Source organism: Antechinus flavipes, chromosome 2, assembly GCF_016432865.1.
Source record: "Antechinus flavipes isolate AdamAnt ecotype Samford, QLD, Australia chromosome 2, AdamAnt_v2, whole genome shotgun sequence".
NCBI lineage: Eukaryota > Metazoa > Chordata > Mammalia > Dasyuromorphia > Dasyuridae > Antechinus > Antechinus flavipes.
This window is the reverse complement of record NC_067399.1, coordinates 75881316-75898399: the sequence shown is the minus strand read 5'-3', so window position 1 is coordinate 75898399 and position 17084 is coordinate 75881316. Positions and strand designations below refer to the sequence as shown.

The 17084-nt window shown below is 35.3% G+C and overlaps 1 protein-coding gene across 1 annotated transcript; it reads right to left on the bottom strand.

Moving 5' to 3' along the window:
- Window positions 1–1287: 1287 nt before the first annotated feature.
- Window positions 1288–8031, bottom strand: LOC127547960 (olfactory receptor 1361-like). Its single transcript, XM_051975094.1, has 2 exons — window positions 7535–8031; window positions 1288–2230 (listed from the first exon to the last, which is right to left on the bottom strand). Exons 1-2 carry the CDS (start codon window positions 8029–8031, stop codon window positions 1288–1290), a joined length of 1440 nt encoding a protein of 479 aa, XP_051831054.1.
- Between the last annotated feature and the right edge of the window lie 9053 nt (window positions 8032–17084).

The following is a 17084-nucleotide window of genomic DNA, read 5'->3' as shown; positions in this document are numbered from 1 at the left end:
ATAGCTAGGAAGCATTAAATTTCTAAGATCAAATTTGAACTCAGGTCCTCCTAACTTCAGGACTGGTACTCTATCTACTGTGCCACCTAGACACCCCACTCTTTCTTTTCTGCAAGTAAATATAATCAAGCAAAACAAATTAAGATTTTGATCATGTAAACAAATATAGACTATCTTGCTCGAATTGGGGGTGGGAGGCCAGCTTCACCTTTCATTCTCTGAAGTTGTGATTAGTTACTACATTGATCAAAGTTCTGAAGTTTTTCAGTATTGTTTTAATTGATGTTATTGTGATCATTATGTAAATAATTCTCTTGGTCCTGTTTATTTTTCCTTTTAAATAATTATTTAGTTATTTAAAATTTAAATACAAAATAGAAAAAGAAAAAAAATGTCATATGCACAGCAGAACATAAGGGAGGATTCAAAATGTGAAACAATGAATTTCTATTTCAAAAAAGTTTGTATAATAAGTACTACATATTGTGTTCAGAGCTGTCCATTTTTTTTTTCTTTTCCAGGTTTTCTTTTGTTCTCTGCTGTGTACTTTTTACTTTATTCTTTTTCCCCCTTTCTTCTCTCTCTCTCCAAAGAAGGCTACAATTAAGCATAGATATATTTAAATATACCTATATATGTTTTATATATACATAATACAGCTATACACATATCCACATAAATATACATACCTATACATAGATATCTATAATTATACACATATACATTCATATAAATTTATGTAAAACCATACTTTGGTTGTTTGTCCTCCATTTCTCTGAAGGTAAATGACATTATCCTTATTAAATCCAAGTCTTTCTATATTTTTATAAATCTTTTAACATCATTTCCTACACCACAACAATATTCCAATTTTATATTGTCTAGTTATTTTAAGTAGTTTAAAACAATATTGATTAATATGATTGACATATAGTGTAGTTTCCCAATTTTCTCTTTTGATGGCCTATTTTAGCTTTAAATTCATCTGAGATCAATGATTCCTAATCCTGCTTTTACAAAAAAAAATCTATTCCTAAATATTATTATGTTTATGTGTATCTTTTATTTCTAATCCCTACTGATTCCTCCACTTAACTTCTACTTGCTACCTTGCCTTGTTATTACTTAGCTTAATTCCCTCACAAAAATTCCTCCCCTATTCTCTCCTAACCCCTTCCCTCTTTCTTTAACCAATTCCAGTTACTCTACATACCTTATCTCATTCCTGTTAATCTACATGGTTCTGTTTATTTATTTATTTATTTTTGCAGATCTTGAAGGCAAGGGTCATCTGAAGAAGAATGTTCTCTTGTTGAGAAAAAGTCTCAGAGAATTCTGCATGTCCTGGTTCCTCAGACTGTAGATGAAGGGGTTGAGCATGGGAGTCAGTATGGTATAGAAGATAGCAGCTAGCATGTCTAAATTGTCTAGATGAGTGGAGGAGGGAAGAAAATACACCCCCATAAGGGTTCCATAGAAGATGGACACACTACAGAGGTGGGAACCACAGGTGGAAAAAGCTTTATACTTGCCTCCAGTAGATGGGATCTTCAGAATGGCCAAAATAATGTGAATATAGGACACTATGATTAGAATGAATGGGGCACCAACCAAAAACCCTCCCACAATTATAATCTCTAGGTCATTGACGTAAGTATCAGAACAAGAGAGCTTGAGCATGGCTGAAAGGTCACAGAAGAAGTGGGGAATTATATTCTCTTCACAAAAAGACAACTGATTTACTAGAAGAGTATGTAACAAGGAACAGCTGTTAGTGATGATCCAGGACCCAGACACAAATAGTATGCAGATTCTGGGGCTCATTACCATTGAATAATGAAGTGGGCGGCAGATGGCTATGTATCGGTCATAAGCCATCATACCCAAGAGGAAGTCATCTAGTCCAACAAACAAGGTGAAAAAGTACATTTGAGTCAGACACTTCACATAGGAGATGGTGTAATCCTGGGAATAAAGGTTCATTAACATCTTGGGGACTGTGGTAGAGATAAAACAGATGTCGGTGAAGGAGAGATTGATGAGGAAAAAGTACATGGGGCTATGAAGGTTAACATTGGAACATATGGCTAGGATGATTAATAGATTCCCAATTACTGTGATCAAGTACATCCCCAAGAACAATGGAAAAAGGAGTTGTTGGTGCTCAGGCCACCTGGAGAGGCCCAATAGGAGGAACTCTGATACACTGGTCAGGTTTCCTCTGTTCATCCTTTCAAAAAAATGCCATAGAAAGAATATTAGAACTATAAAGAACATTGTATATCATCTTGTCCAATAGTTTTTTTTTTTAACAGATGAGAAAACTGAGGATAATAACAGGGAAGTAGTTTGCTCAAAGTTAACATAATTAAGCCCAGAAATTAGTTCTCCAGAATCCCAACCCAGATTTCTTTTCACTACATTGCTCTAGTGACAATATTAAAAATTAAATAATAACTTGAATCCATCAATGATTTACATGTAGCCCAGTGGATAGAGCACTAGGCACAGTTCCTGATTTCAAATCTGGCCTCAGACATTATCGGCTGTGTGACCCTGGGCAAGTCACTTAACCCTGTTTGCCTCAGTTCTTCATCTAACAAATGAGCAGTAGAAGAAAACGGTTAACCACTCTAGTAGTAATCATCCCTTGAACCTCTTGATTTTTGTTGATATGCTCAGCCTATGAGACACATTCACTTCATGTTTTGCCTCCCTGGTTCACTCATTTGCTCCAAACTATTCTTTTTTAAAAATTTATTTTCCATTACTCCTTTTCATACAACCTGAACTGCAGTGATTGCTCACTCATTGGACACTTACTATAATTTTCACCCTCTGAGCTTTAAAAAAATATTTGTAACCATTTCCTGGTAATCTTTTTCAATATAATTAGTTTTCTTTGTAGTATTTTATATTTTGTTTAATAATATTATCTGAGAATAGATCCAGAGACTTCCCCATGCTGCCAAAATCGTGCATGATACACACAATTTTGAGTTTTTGGATTAAATTATTTTTAAGGTTTAATTCCTATGACTCCATGATTAATAGGTAGGAGTGAAAATGGATGACTTTATCTCTCATTTCCCTCTTCCCACACTCTCTACTCCAACCATTTGCACCACTACTGTTCAGTGAAAATGATCTAATCTTTCTGATACTTTGCTCATGTTCTTACCTCTGCTGGAATGTATAAGATTCCCCCTCTCACATACATCCTATTCTTCCCCATCTCTATATTTTGAAATCTAATCCCATCCTTTGAAACCTGGCTGAAATACCATCATTCTCAAAAATCCTGCTCTAATTCTTTCCTGCTAGAGAATCTTTACCAGGGACTCATGAACTTAAAAAAAAATGATATCTGTATTTCAATATAATGGGTTTTTGGGTAATACTTTGTATTTTTTTTATGTTAAAAGCATCATTCTGGGAAGGGATCCATAGGTTTCACTGGATGGCCAGTGAGGTCCATGCTACAATAAAGGTTAAGAACCCTTGCCCTATGTAAAAGTACTATCTCTTCTTCCTGTGAACTTAACATTTGTCACATTCTATCTTTTATTATTGTTAATTGTTCAAATTTTATCTATTTTAGGAAGGCTGGAAATTTCTTTTGGAGTAAGGATCAATTAAGGAACAAGTAGTAAACTTTGTAGGGTAGTAAACAAAACAGTAACTAAACTTACTTCTGTGTCTGTGTCCTTGTGTGTCTCTGTCTGTATTTGTGTACACCTGTTTATGTCTTTGTGTGATTCTATTTCTTTATATGTGTTTTGGTGTCCTTGTGTGTTATCTGAGTTTGTCTCAGAATATCTAAGTGTGTCTCTATCTGCATCTGAGGAAGACTTTCCTGTTCCCATTCCCTCGCCTCTTACCTGATCAGCATGTTCTGATCTCTTAAAGTTACCAAGCTACCTTGTTCCATTATCTACCTTTCTCTTTTCCACAGTGGTGAGAAGATGATTAAGGATCCAACAACCTTCTCCACAAAAAGTGCTGAAGACTGGGATTGGCTATGGGAGTCCTGGAAAGGATAGTAGTGGTAGATGCGTGGGTTCTTTGTGGAGCAGAAGAGATGAAGTCACTAGCTTGAATATGAAGATTTGGATGGACTCCTTCTGCTGCAGACATAGCTTTCTTTTGGATAGAGGAACTGATTGGACAAGACAGTAACACCTTTTAATTACAAGTCAGACTCAGAAATGAGAGGCATCTAGGAGGCATAATGAATGCAGTATAAAGCTATCTTATAGTAGATCTAGGGATCAGAAATGTTCAGTGAAGACAATTGTTCTTAGACTATGTGACTCCCTAAGAAGCTTCTCTTTCCTTCCTTCATTCTGCCCATTGCAAATTGCTGCTTTTCCTGTTCCCTTTGGATAGGTTTTAGGGAAAGACAGAGTGGAGTTTTGTGCTAGAGAAGTCTAGCACACAAGATTTCCTCATTCTGTTCTCATCTCATGGGAAGTTTCTTGGCTGCTTCAATGTGTTATGTCCCCTGTGTTTCCATCTCCTTGACACAACCAACAGAGTATGAGTGCCTGTGTAGGCAGGCCCTGAGGGACACAAGATCTAAGACCATTTGTCCAGATTAGGGGGAAGAAGTGTTTATGAAGGGAGAATCAACGATCAATCATCTTCGGATAAATTTATGTGTCTTGGGCAGGGAATTCACACATCCTGGATATTCAGTCCTGTTTTCATGCCTCTAGGGCTGTGAGAAAGGTGAAGCTTCTGCATTCTTTTTATATTTCTTTAATATAATTATCATGTCTTCCTCCTTGTTCTTGTTCTTCACAAAAATAATAAAAAATCTAGGCTTGAGATTTTATTAATGTAAGGAAATTCTGATAAGATGCAGATATACAACAATAGGATATAACAATTTTTGATATACAACAACAAAAGTAATAGTTTAAAAAATTCAAATCTATTATTTCATTGGTGTAAAGAAATTACGGAAGCTGCTAGATATCACCATGAATAGAATACTGGCCCTGGAATTAGGAGGACATGAGTTCAAATGTGGCTTCAGATATTAGCTGTGTGACTCTAGGTAAGTCACTTAGATCAGATTGCTTCAAAAAAAAGCCTAGTGTTTACTAAAGCACATGGACAGCTAATTTTAAGCTGACAGTCTTAGTAGCTTGCTGGAGGCATGAAAGGGTAAATAAATATCCCAGAGTTGCACAGTATGTGTCAGGGGTCAGATTTCATTGAAAAGTTAGTCAGGAGAACTAGTGGATCCTGTCTGCACAAGGGTGGAGATCCATGAGTAATCAGCAGGTTTTTAATGAGATGGTAGCAAAAAAGATCATAAATGTTGAGACATTGTGGTAGAGAAGCTTGGCTATTTAGAAGATTTTGAGAGGAGTAGCTAGAATTGAAGGATTGACAGTTGGCAGAGGAGAAATTGGAGCATTCAGAAAGAATAAAAAAGAACTAAGTATGCATCAAAACACACTCAAGAACTTCATGAAATAGAATTGATCTCTCTCTTATATATAGATTTTCCAAACACTTTTGATAGTTTGAAGGAAATTCCATTGTATTCAAGTCCTACTTAGAGTGGGCTTATTTGTTTCCCCCACTGAGAGGCATCTTCAGGGAAAGGTGAGGGAGTGTCTAAAGGCTCTGCCCCTATTCTCCCACAATAATAATAAAAATTATTGCTATTATTTCAGTTGGTATTTATGTAATACTTAAAAGTTTGAAAAGTACTCTTCATCTATTACCTCATTTGGTTCTCACAACAATCCTGTAAAATGGTGATATTATTATCTTCATTAATAGTTGAGAAAAACGAAGCAAAGTGACTTGCCCAAGATCACACAACTAGTAAATATGGGACTTGAAATGGGGTTTTCCTGACTCCCAGTCCAGCATTCTTGCCACTATACCACCTAACTTTTTGGATGAGCACTATACTAAATGTTGAGGATACAAGGAAAGATAGAAGACAGTCCTTATCTTCATGAAGGTAATACTCTAATGGTTCAAACAAACTATATCCAGCATAAATAGGAAATAAATAACAGATGGAAAGAGGTATTAAGAATTAAGAGATATTGGGAAAGAATTACTGCAGAAGGAAAGATTTTAGCTGAGATTTGAAGGCTGCCTAGAGGCAGAGATTAGAAGGGAGAACATTCCATGCATGTGGTCAACCACTGAAAATTCTTGGAGTTGACAAATGGGATAATTTGTATGAAGAACAGCAAGGAAGCCAGAGTCACTGGATGAAAAAGAACATGGTGAGGTATAAAGTATAAGACTGGTGGCAGAATAGGTCTGAAGGCCTTTGAGGAGCCATTAGAGTTTATTGATTAGTGGAGATGATATGCTCAGATTTCTGCTTTAGGAAGATCATTTTGACAGCTGAGTAAATAATGGATTATAGTGGGAAGAGACCTGAGGCAGGAAGACCAATCAGAATAGTATCAGAACAGTCCAGGCTTAAGATGGTAAATGTCTTTACTTAGTTGCAATTGTGTCAGAGGACTGAAGAATGGAGTGTTATGGAGAAAAAATGTTATTAAGGTAACATCAGCATGCCTTATGCACCTATCAGATTGACTAAAATTATTGAAAAGGAAAGTAACAAAAGTTGTAGGGGAAGTGGAAACAATTATTGAACCACCCAAGCAACAGACTGAACCATTCATCTGAAACTGCTTGACTACAATGAAGAGAAAGTCCAATTAAGACAAGCATCCAGAAAGTATGCCTTGTGAGGTTACAGACTAGCAAATTAGCAGAAAAACTAGACAATCATCAACCACTATATCTCACAATAAACTTTGTGAAGATCCTCTAAAGAGAGAAATAATAGAGGTTCTAAAGTTCCTGACTAGACTAGTTGTCTTCCATCTTCTTCATTTCTACAATATTTACTTTGATATATATTTACAGATATAGATGTATCATTTTCCCAATAGAATGTAAGCTTCTTGTGAAGAGGAATAGTTTTATTTTTGTCTTTCTTGTCCCAGCTCCTTGTACAGAACTTGCTATAGAACAAGTACTTACTAAACACTTTGATTCATACTAAATATTTGTTGAATTAAATTGAATTCTATGATTCTAAGGCATTTGCAAAATCATTTTTGTAAGAATCAGTTTCCGTAGAGCTGCCTTCATGTCCTGATTTCTCAGGCTATAGATAAAGGGATTAAGCATGGGCGTAACGACAGTAAAGATCACTGTGGCCACCGTGTCCACAGCTGAGTAGGAAGATGAGGGACGCAAATAGATCCCCATGATAGCCCCATAAAAGAGGGAAACCACAGTGAGGTGAGAACCACAAGTGGACAGGGCTTTCTGTATTCCTTGGGTAGATGGGATTTTCATCACATTGGAGAATATGAAGACATAAGAGATGGCGATGCATGTGAATGGGGTAACAAACACTACCCCCCCTACAGTGAACACCATCAAATCACTGATGTAAGTGTCTGAACAGGAGAGTTTTCTAACTGGGTAGGGGTCACAGAAGAAGTGGGGGATAGTGTTGTCAGCACAGAAGGACAATTGAGCCATTAATAGGGTGTGTAAGAGAGCATGAAGATTAGTAATGACCCAGGATATGGCCACCAAAAGGATACAAAGCCCAGGGCGCATGACAGTAGCGTAGTGAAGTGGGCGGCAAATGGCCATGTAACGGTCATAAGCCATTACCACCAGAAGAAACCCATCCATGTTTATAAAAGTAATAAAGAAATACATTTGTATCATGCACTCCACATAAGAGATAGAGTTGCTTTTTGATATGTGGTTTATCAACATTTTGGGGATTGTAACTGATGAAAAGCAAATATCAACAAAAGAGAGGTTGGCCAAGAAAAAGTACATAGGCGAGTGAAGCCGGGCATCCAGGCCAATGGCCAGCATGATGAGCAAGTTTCCAAACACAGTGACAAGATAAACACACAGGAACAGCCAGAAGAGAATTTTCTGCTGTTCTGGCTGACTAGAGAGTCCCAGGAGAAGGAATTCAGAGATAACAGTTTGGTTTTCTCTGTCCATATCTGCCAAAGGGGAAAAAAAATAGCTCAATCAACAAAGGATTATAGAATTTTATTCTTTACTTAGCAACTAGTTTTCTTGCATATGGCAAATTCAAGATATTTCTTCATTTGCTATTATTTAAACTGCAAAATTAATCTAACTTTTTAGACTAATGATCAAATACTCTTATCAGGGAATATAGGATTTGGTCATGCATTTAGAACTAACTTAAAGGCAGTAAATAAAGAAACAAAAGTTCTGCATGGAGAAACAAATAATGAAGTCATTTAGCAATTGGTGTTGTGAGGTCTTTATAATGTTCATAAAGGACATATATCCGTGACATACATTTGATGAGTTGGACATTTATATTTGTGTCCTTCTCATGCCTATTTGTTCCTTTACATTCTACATCTACACTCTTGTACACTTTCCTAAAATTCATGCAAGTTATTATTGTCAGTGAGAGGCTGTTGTGGAATCAGGAAGCCCTAGATTTATTTAAGTTCAATCTCTCTCACACACACTAACTGTACTTAAATTTTTAGTATATTCTTGTACAATTCTATAAGACTATAAATGCCCTCTCTCAACACATTTCATTGTATTTTAAATTTTGTTTCAATTAACAAAAAAAAATTCTTCTTCTCTATCCAAGCCATTGAAAAGAAAAAGAGAAAAAAAATTCTTTTAACTAATGCTCAGTTAAGGAAAATAAATTCTTACATGGCTATGTTCAAAAAACATGTCTCATTTTACACTCTGGGTCTATCATCATTTCATCAGGAGATGGGCAGCATGCTGATTCACTTGTCTTCTGGAATAATGGTAAGTCAATATTTAAAAATAAGTTACAGAAGTGTAGAACTATGTGAAATCTGATTTCATGAAATGATTAAAATACAGGCAGAGTCAAAGAGTAGGTGATAGAAAGATAGATAGGTAGCTAACATAGATAAAATTTGTTGGTAATATTTGCTGCAGTTCACTGGATCTAATCTAATCTAAGGATTATCTTTAGTTGAGATTCAATTCATAACTCTTGATTTTATACTTCTTTTTAATTTTAACAATACAATTCTATTAAAATAGCCATTAACTTGATAATATTATCAATTTAATAGTATTAACTTGATAAATTATTTTATAGAGTTTTTTAAAAAGTTAACATATTAAATAAAATGTAATGCCTCAATTTTTTTTTTAATAAACAGTAAAACACACAGGGAATACCACTGTATTTTAAATTCAAAGACTAGAATTTTAGTCCTTAACTTAGCAAATATTATTGATTATTAATTGGGTGAACTTGAATAAGTCTCTGTCTCCATGAAGCTTGGTTGGTAACATATGGGATTAATAATACTTATATTATCTAGCTCATAGTATTATTTTAAGCAAATCACTTTAAAATGTCATTTAAATATGAACCATAGTTTTTATCAGCTACAACTATATGATATAGCAGAAAGAGCTAAATTTTGAGCGTGATGGCCTATGTTCAAACCTTTACTACTTACTACTTCAGTGACTTCAAGAAAATAATTCAACCACTTGGATCTCAGTAACTCATTTTTAAAATGTAGGAATTGTACTAGATGACCTATATATAGGGTCCCAGTTAATTCTATATTTATGATCTTAGATCTAAATCTAGGATCTTATGATGTATTGACCTAACTTTGTTTTAGTTCAATACCCTTAGAGGTGAATAACCTTCCCTTACTCACCCAAATCTTATGAGACTGCAACATTGCTCCAAGACTTCAAGATGGTTTGTATCCAGTCTTATGGTAACTCCATATTAAAGTTTCCTTCATAATTCCTGTCTTTAAGTGATTCAGTTTAAAGATATCTTCCTGAAACTGCTATCTTTCCCTGTCTATCAGTCTTCACAAGTTTCAGCTCCCTCAGAATGATATCTCTCTTCCACAGTGCAGTAGAGAAAAGGGAAAAGGAAAGCTATGTAAGAGAAAGTATACTTCTCTGTGGAGAAGATAAAAACCCCTAATCTTTTCCTGTCAGAATAAACTTAATTTCCCATGCTTCTCTTAAAATGTAGAAAATTGTGGGTCTACAGATTCCTAGAATATTAGAGCAGAAAGAGAACTTAGAATTCTATTTCCTTGGATAGACTAAACAATGTATGCTACAGGAATTCAAGAAAGGGAAAATTAAGTTTAGATTGGATTGATCAGAGAGAATGAGATTTTTGCTTGGCCATGATATATGGGAAATTTCCATGATCTTTCCCCACCCTCAGTATATGACACTTGTGCTTTAATGTAATGGCAGACCATTGAATTTGAATTTAGAAAATCTTGTTTTAATACTAGCTCTAATTACATACATGGTTTTAAGCTAGTCAAGGTACTTTCTCTTGGTCTTCAGTTTCTTTAAAGTGAAAGTTTACCACTAGAGGATGTTTAAAGTTTCTTCTAGCTCTCAGTCCTAGGATTCTCTTTCAAAGACCATAGTCTAGCCTAATTCTACCAAAGAGGAACTGAGCCACTGTCCCAATCATAATCCTTCTATTCCCCGCTGTTAGTTGCATGCTATCCGTTGGTGGGTAAAATGAAATATAGAATTGCTTGAAATAGAATTTCTCCCGGTCTTTGAGCTGGACTGAAAAAAGGGATTATGTATTTATCTGTGTATAGTTATATGACGTGTCTGTGTTGTGTGTCTGAGTATGAGTTTTGTGTGTATGTATGTGTACAAGTATGTGTGTTTGAAGGCAATGCCCTAGCTGTTTCCCTAGATCTTACCGAGATGATTTGTAAAGATCTCAAGAACTGCCACTCAGCTCTGTTACTTCTATTTCTTTCCTTCAGGTAATGGGAAATTTGAAGCTAGCTAAAGGTTGAAAGCCCCAGAGAAATTCTCCCTGGCATAGATAAGATGGAAACAGGGTTTGTTAGTCCTTGGACAAGATAGGGTAGACTTGGTTCCTTTGCCCCAGTGGGAGTCAGTGTTGGACTTGGAGTGGGAATATTTATATATTTCATAAACCTCTGAGATTTTATACCCATAGCATCTCATTAAAGATAAATGTGGAATAATGCCCCTTCTCTATTCATCTCTCTGATGATTTTTATGTTAATACATGGAAGTAAGTAGAATTCTAGATCTGACTTGGCTACTCAATACCACTTTGCCAAGTTTCTCTCTTTGAGTATCATTTTCCCCCCAAAAGACAGTATTGGAGTAGATGATCATTAGGATAATTTCCTAATCTAGAATTTCATTTTCAATTCCTTCTATGATTATGTGAATCTTGGATTTAGAAGAGATCTTACAGGTCATCTTGCCTGCCTCTCCTTTATCTTTATCTGATGTGTAAATTCTGTCAAGATCCCTGACATGTGTTTAGTTTCTTTTTGATGAAGTAAATGACAGGGAACTCACTACTTCTAAGCACTACATTCCATTTTCAAATAGCTCAAATTGTTGGAAACTTTTTCCTCTAACTAATAAAAATTCACTTTTTTATATATTCTATAAATTTCACAGAGTAAAAGCCTACATATAGCAGGCTTTCAGATCTTTGAAGACATATCTTATGTTTCCACAAAGTCTTATTTCTAGAAGCTGAAAAACTGTGCTCCTTCAACGAATAATACTAATTATGGCATGCTTTGAAGCTTCCCACCACCACCATGCTAATGATTCTCTTCTTGTTAATAAATTTACAGCATGTTTTCCAGAGTTAGCAATCTATTTCAGATGTGGGCTATAGATTGATCAACAAAGAGTAGTCATCTGAAACTTACCATGTTCAAAACAGAACTCTATCTTTCCAAACAAAATCTCTCATCTTTTGAATGTTCTTTTGAGATGTTTACAGCAGTGGTGGCAAAGAATTGGAAAATGAATAGATGCCCATAAATTTGGAAAAATGGCTGAATAAGTTGTAGCATATGAAAGTAATGGAATATTATTGTTCTCTAAAAATGATGAACAGGCTGGTTTAGAAAGGCCTAGAAAGATTTACATGAACTGATGCTGAGAGAAAATAAGCAGAATGAGGAAAACATTGTACATAGCATCAACAAGATTGTTGCAATGATCAACTATAACAGACTTTGTTCTTCTCAGAAGTCCAGTGATACAAGACCATCCCAATATTGGATGGAAAACACCATTCACATTCAGAGAGAGAACTATGGAGACTGAATGTAAATCAAGACATGCTATGTTGACTTTCCCCCCACTTTTTTTTGTTTGTGGCTCTTGTGGCTTTTTCTCTTGTGGCTTTTCCTTTTTGTTCTAATGTCTCTCTCCCAACATGATTCATGGGGATATATCTATCTATCTATCTATCTATATATAGATATATATATATATGAATGCAAATATACCCCAAAATCTCCACTGTTTTTATATGTAACTGGGAAAATTTTTTTTAAAGTTTTCTTTTGAGGGCAATGCCATTTTTCTAGTCACCCAGAGCTTCAAGCTCTGTATCATCCTAAACTCTTCTTTTTTATTCATCCTATCATGTTGTCTAATGTAAAGAGGAGAAGATAAGATTATCAGATACCAGAATCAGAATCCAAAGACTTTGGTGTCATGTTCTCCCTGGAACAGAACTAATACATGCTAATAATTAAGAAAAATACTTGAGCAAGGGTAATTGTTAGTTGAAGTAAGAGGAAACAAGACTTGAGATAAGAAGGGAATAGGCTGAATCCATTTTGTCATAGGGCATATCTAATATATACAAGGTAAATTAAAAGTAATTAGGGAAGGGGTACTTATAGTTAGGTCTCATATTGGAAATACCATTACAATTGATTTTTAATGAGAAAGTGAAGAAGAGGAGGGAGTACAAATACACGGAGATGGGAGCTGGAGTATACAGCAAAGAACAGCAAGATCAGTTTGATTGAATTGTAGAGTTAAAAGCAAGAGAGTAAAGTGTAACATATCTGGAGAAACTGAAGCCAGATTGTTAATGGCCTTAATGACCAAACAGAAGTTTGTATGTTTTCCCAGGGGCAATATGGAGCCACTGGGGCTTTTGTGAGTGGGGAGGGATATAGTTTGAACTTTTGCTTTTGGAAAATACCTTTGGGAGAAGTATGGCAGATGAACTGGAGAAAGGAGATACTAGAGGTAGGGAGAATATTTAGAAGGCTATTACAAAAATTAAAAAATAGTCCTCCAGCAGGGAAAATATATTTATATATTATACTTCCATCAAGTCAAACTGTCTATAACAAAATTATGGTTGTACAGATGTGATTGTTCCTGGTCATAACACATTGGAAGTATTGTGCTTAGTTCAAAGTGCCACATTTCAGAAAGGACATCTGCAAGCCATAATCCATCACAAAAAGGTAATGAGGTTGTCAAGAGGACCAGAAATCACAATCTCTTTATAAACATTTATATGTATACACACAAACACACATACATATATTATTAGAATTGCATAGAATTTTTTATATAGAATTTTTTTAACCAAGTGAAGAGAGGGCTTGGTACAATATGTCTAAGTACATAAGACTTGTTCTGTGTTGTACAAGGGATAATAACCAGGAGCAAGACTTAGGTATTACAGAAAGGATGATTGCATTGTGATATGAAGTGAAGCTTCTTAGAAAATGGAGGTCTCTCAAAGTAAAATGAACTGTCTCAAGAGGACTGAGTTCCCTATCACAAGTATTATATCCTTTGTTCAGTTCTTCTCCAATATCTCCCATAGGATTACTATCTTTGACCTGCTTCATGAAAAGATCTAGAGTAAGATTTTTGGATCAAGGATGTAAATTGAATAAGGAGATCATCTGCCATACTTAGGGGCCATTCTTTGCCATATCATCTGTATAGAGCCCTAAAATTAAGATGTCTTGGTATTGGAAGTGAAGAGTACCTATTAAATCTTTCAGTGGCAGAATTGTGTAAACTGATGTTCCTTGAGTCCCATGTATTGACAGAACTGGGATTATTGGCAAATTTGTCTATAGTGCTTACAGGAGAGGCCCCAACTGTGTTCATAATATTTTTTCTCTTCTACAGGGACTTGGTCTTCTCAATCAAGGACCTGAATTGAACTACCAGTGGGATGGATGTCTCTGGGTCTGCAGCAAAGTTGGCAAATGCCATTGTGTCTAATATAATAAGGATCAATAACAACTGATAACAAGAAAGTTTTACCTCAAAGATCTAGAGGTAGTGAGACATAGAGTGAAGAGTGAGAAAAGGGAAGAATGGAAATGAAGTTTAGGAAAAAAAAAAAACCCAAAATGTCTGTCGCTGCTGAGGCAATTGGGGTTAAGTGACTTGCCCATGGTCACAAAGCTAGGAAGTGTTAAGTGTCTGAGGCAAGATTTGAATTTAGGTCCTCATGACTTCAGGGCTGGTACTCTATCTAATGCACCATCTAGTTGCCCCAAAATGTCCATTTCTTAAAAGCAGATCGCTTTTTCATCGTATTTTATCTTCAATCCCAGCTAGATGGTCCAGATCCAGCCTACTTCCCTGTTTCAATGTATTACATCTGTTGGGCAGGGACTTTGTAATTTTTTTTTCTTGTGTTTCCTGTTTAATAGCTTTTAGTAGCTATTTAATAAATGCCTGGCAAAACACTATATAATAAATGCTTGACTTAAGAAAATAAATGCAGAATGAATAGCAACTGATAAACCACTTTTACCTTTGGATGAAGATAGACTAGTTTCTGCTACCTAGAATCGGGGCCCCTTTCTTCCAAATAATGACTGAACAAGGAATGCATGTATTTCCAGATTTCAAATATTTTCTATAGTATGGATAATTTGTCAGACATATGAGATAATTGCTATTGGTACTTTCTGGTCTTTAAAGCTCTTATAATGGAGGAATAACAGAATGTCAGTCTTCTATTGCGGCTACACTAGGTCATCTCTTTTGGAATTTAGAGAACAATGTCATTGTCTTCCAGAGGCAAAGTCTGAATGTCCTAGTAATTAAAGACATCAGAGACAGGAAATATAATTTGTAGACTGGCAAGAGGGACAAGTTAGAAAGAGGAATGGAAAATAATGAATCCAAAGACCACGCTGGATGGGTTATTACAGTGGATGTGGGATGAAGTTAGAAGATCTAGGGTGAGTAATTCAACAAATACCAATCAAAGAAGATTTCTCTAAGTTTAGGGAGCCAAAGTATAGGGAGTAACAAAAAAATTAATACTAACTGAACTTCAAGTTACTTCCCAGAAGCTTAAGTCTTTATTTAAAAACTTTGCCTACTCTCCGTCCTTCCTGGTTTTGAAACTTTGAGCAATTGCAAGAGAGAATTATTGTCTCCAGATCCCTCATGTTCCCCTGATAAATTAAACATTTGTTTCTGGAAGGCTAGAGAAATGAGCTGTGTCTAATAAAAGCAAACTAAATAGAGATAAATGTAAAATCTTCCCCTTAAGTTCAAAACACCAATTACAAGAAGAGAGGAAGAGCATGAATGGCAAATAGTACTGAGGATTCTGGTGAATGGCAGGCTCAATATGATGTGATAATGTGATCTTACATTTACTTTGAGAAAGGCATGATGTCTATATCAAGATTATGGTTGTCCAGATGTAATTGTCCCTGGTCACAATACATTGGAAGTATTATGCTTAGTTCAAAGTGCCACATTTTCAGAAAGACATCTGCAAACCACAGTCTATCACAAAAAGTAATGAGGTTGTCAAGGGGACCAGAAACCATGGTCTCTTTTTATACATTTATATACATTCACTTACATACACACATATATTATAGAATTGCATGGAATTTTTCATATAGAATTTTAAAAAACTAAGTGAAGAAAGGGCTTGGTACAATTTGACTGAGTACATAAGACTCTTTCTATGTTGTACAAGGGATCACAATCAGGAGCAAGACTTAGGTGTTACAGAGAGAATTATTGGATTATGATATAAAGTGAAGCTTCTTAAAAAATGGAGGTGCCTCAAAATAAAATGAACTGTCTCAAGAGGACTGAGTTCCTTATCACAAGAGATCTTCGGGCAGAGACTTCTTGAATTAATCAACAAATAATCATTTATTGAACACTACCTAAGAATCAGACACTGTAAGTAGATTAAAATGTGCACAATAAATGCAAAATAATTTGGAGGGATGGCATTGGAAATTGGAAGACCAGAAAAAAGTGTTATGTATGAGTATTACTTGAACTGAGCTTTGAAGGAAATCACAGATTCTTATAGGCAGAGATGAGACGGGGCATTTTCCAGGCTTGGAGTAAAGCCTGTACAAAGGGCTGTATGTGGGAGATTGAATGTTTTTCACAAGGTGAGTTGGCTTGATGGCAGTATAATAAAATTAAGCTGGAAAGTATATGGAGGAGCTAGATTGTAAAGGTCTTTAAATTGTCAAGAGGAAAGAGCCAACAGTCTTTAAATTAAATTACATGGTTGTAAGAGTAATTGAGAACTATAAAAGTTTATAGAATGAGGAAAGACATGGTCAGAACTATACTTTAGGAATATTGTTCAGCAGTTGTATATACAGGATGGGATAGGTATGAGCTAGAAAGATCATTAAGGAGGTTATTGCAACAGTCTAAGCAAGACATAATGAGGGCTTGAAGTAGGGTAGTTGCTAGGTTAAGTTAGAAAAGAGGTTGTTAGAAATATTGTACTGGATATTGAATTACAGGCATAGATTAGACTCTGGAGTTGGGTTTGATGAACTATTTTTAACATATGGATAACTATATTTTGACATAATTGGTTTTCATTTTATGTATTTATATTATACATTTACATACATTATTCTGAGAATGGAGTCACCAGACTGCCAAAGGGTCTCACAAGACAAAGAAAGCATAAGATTCTCAGGTGAGGTAATCTTTAAGATCCATTTAAACTAGATTCTAAGTGTCTCTTAGTACAGTATACTGTTTTAATATGATTATATGGGAAGGTATTTATACAAATACATAGGTTAATGGACAAATTGGAAATGGAAAGTAATGCAAAAGAAACTAATAAGTTACTTCATATGTTACACCCATTCAATTAAAGAGTAAGTGGATATAACTGATGGTATTGTGTAAAGTTACATGTATCATATTCC

Excerpts from the sequence above, each read along its gene's own strand:
- LOC127547960 (XM_051975094.1), bottom strand. The coding sequence starts at position 8,031 with ATGGACAGAGAAAACCAAACTGTTATCTCTGAATTCCTTCTCCTGGGA. Across the intron at positions 2,231-7,534 it reads ACCCTATTAATGGCTCAATT|GATGAACAGAGGAAACCTGA; the intron begins GTCCTTCTGTGC and ends TTTTTTTGAAAG.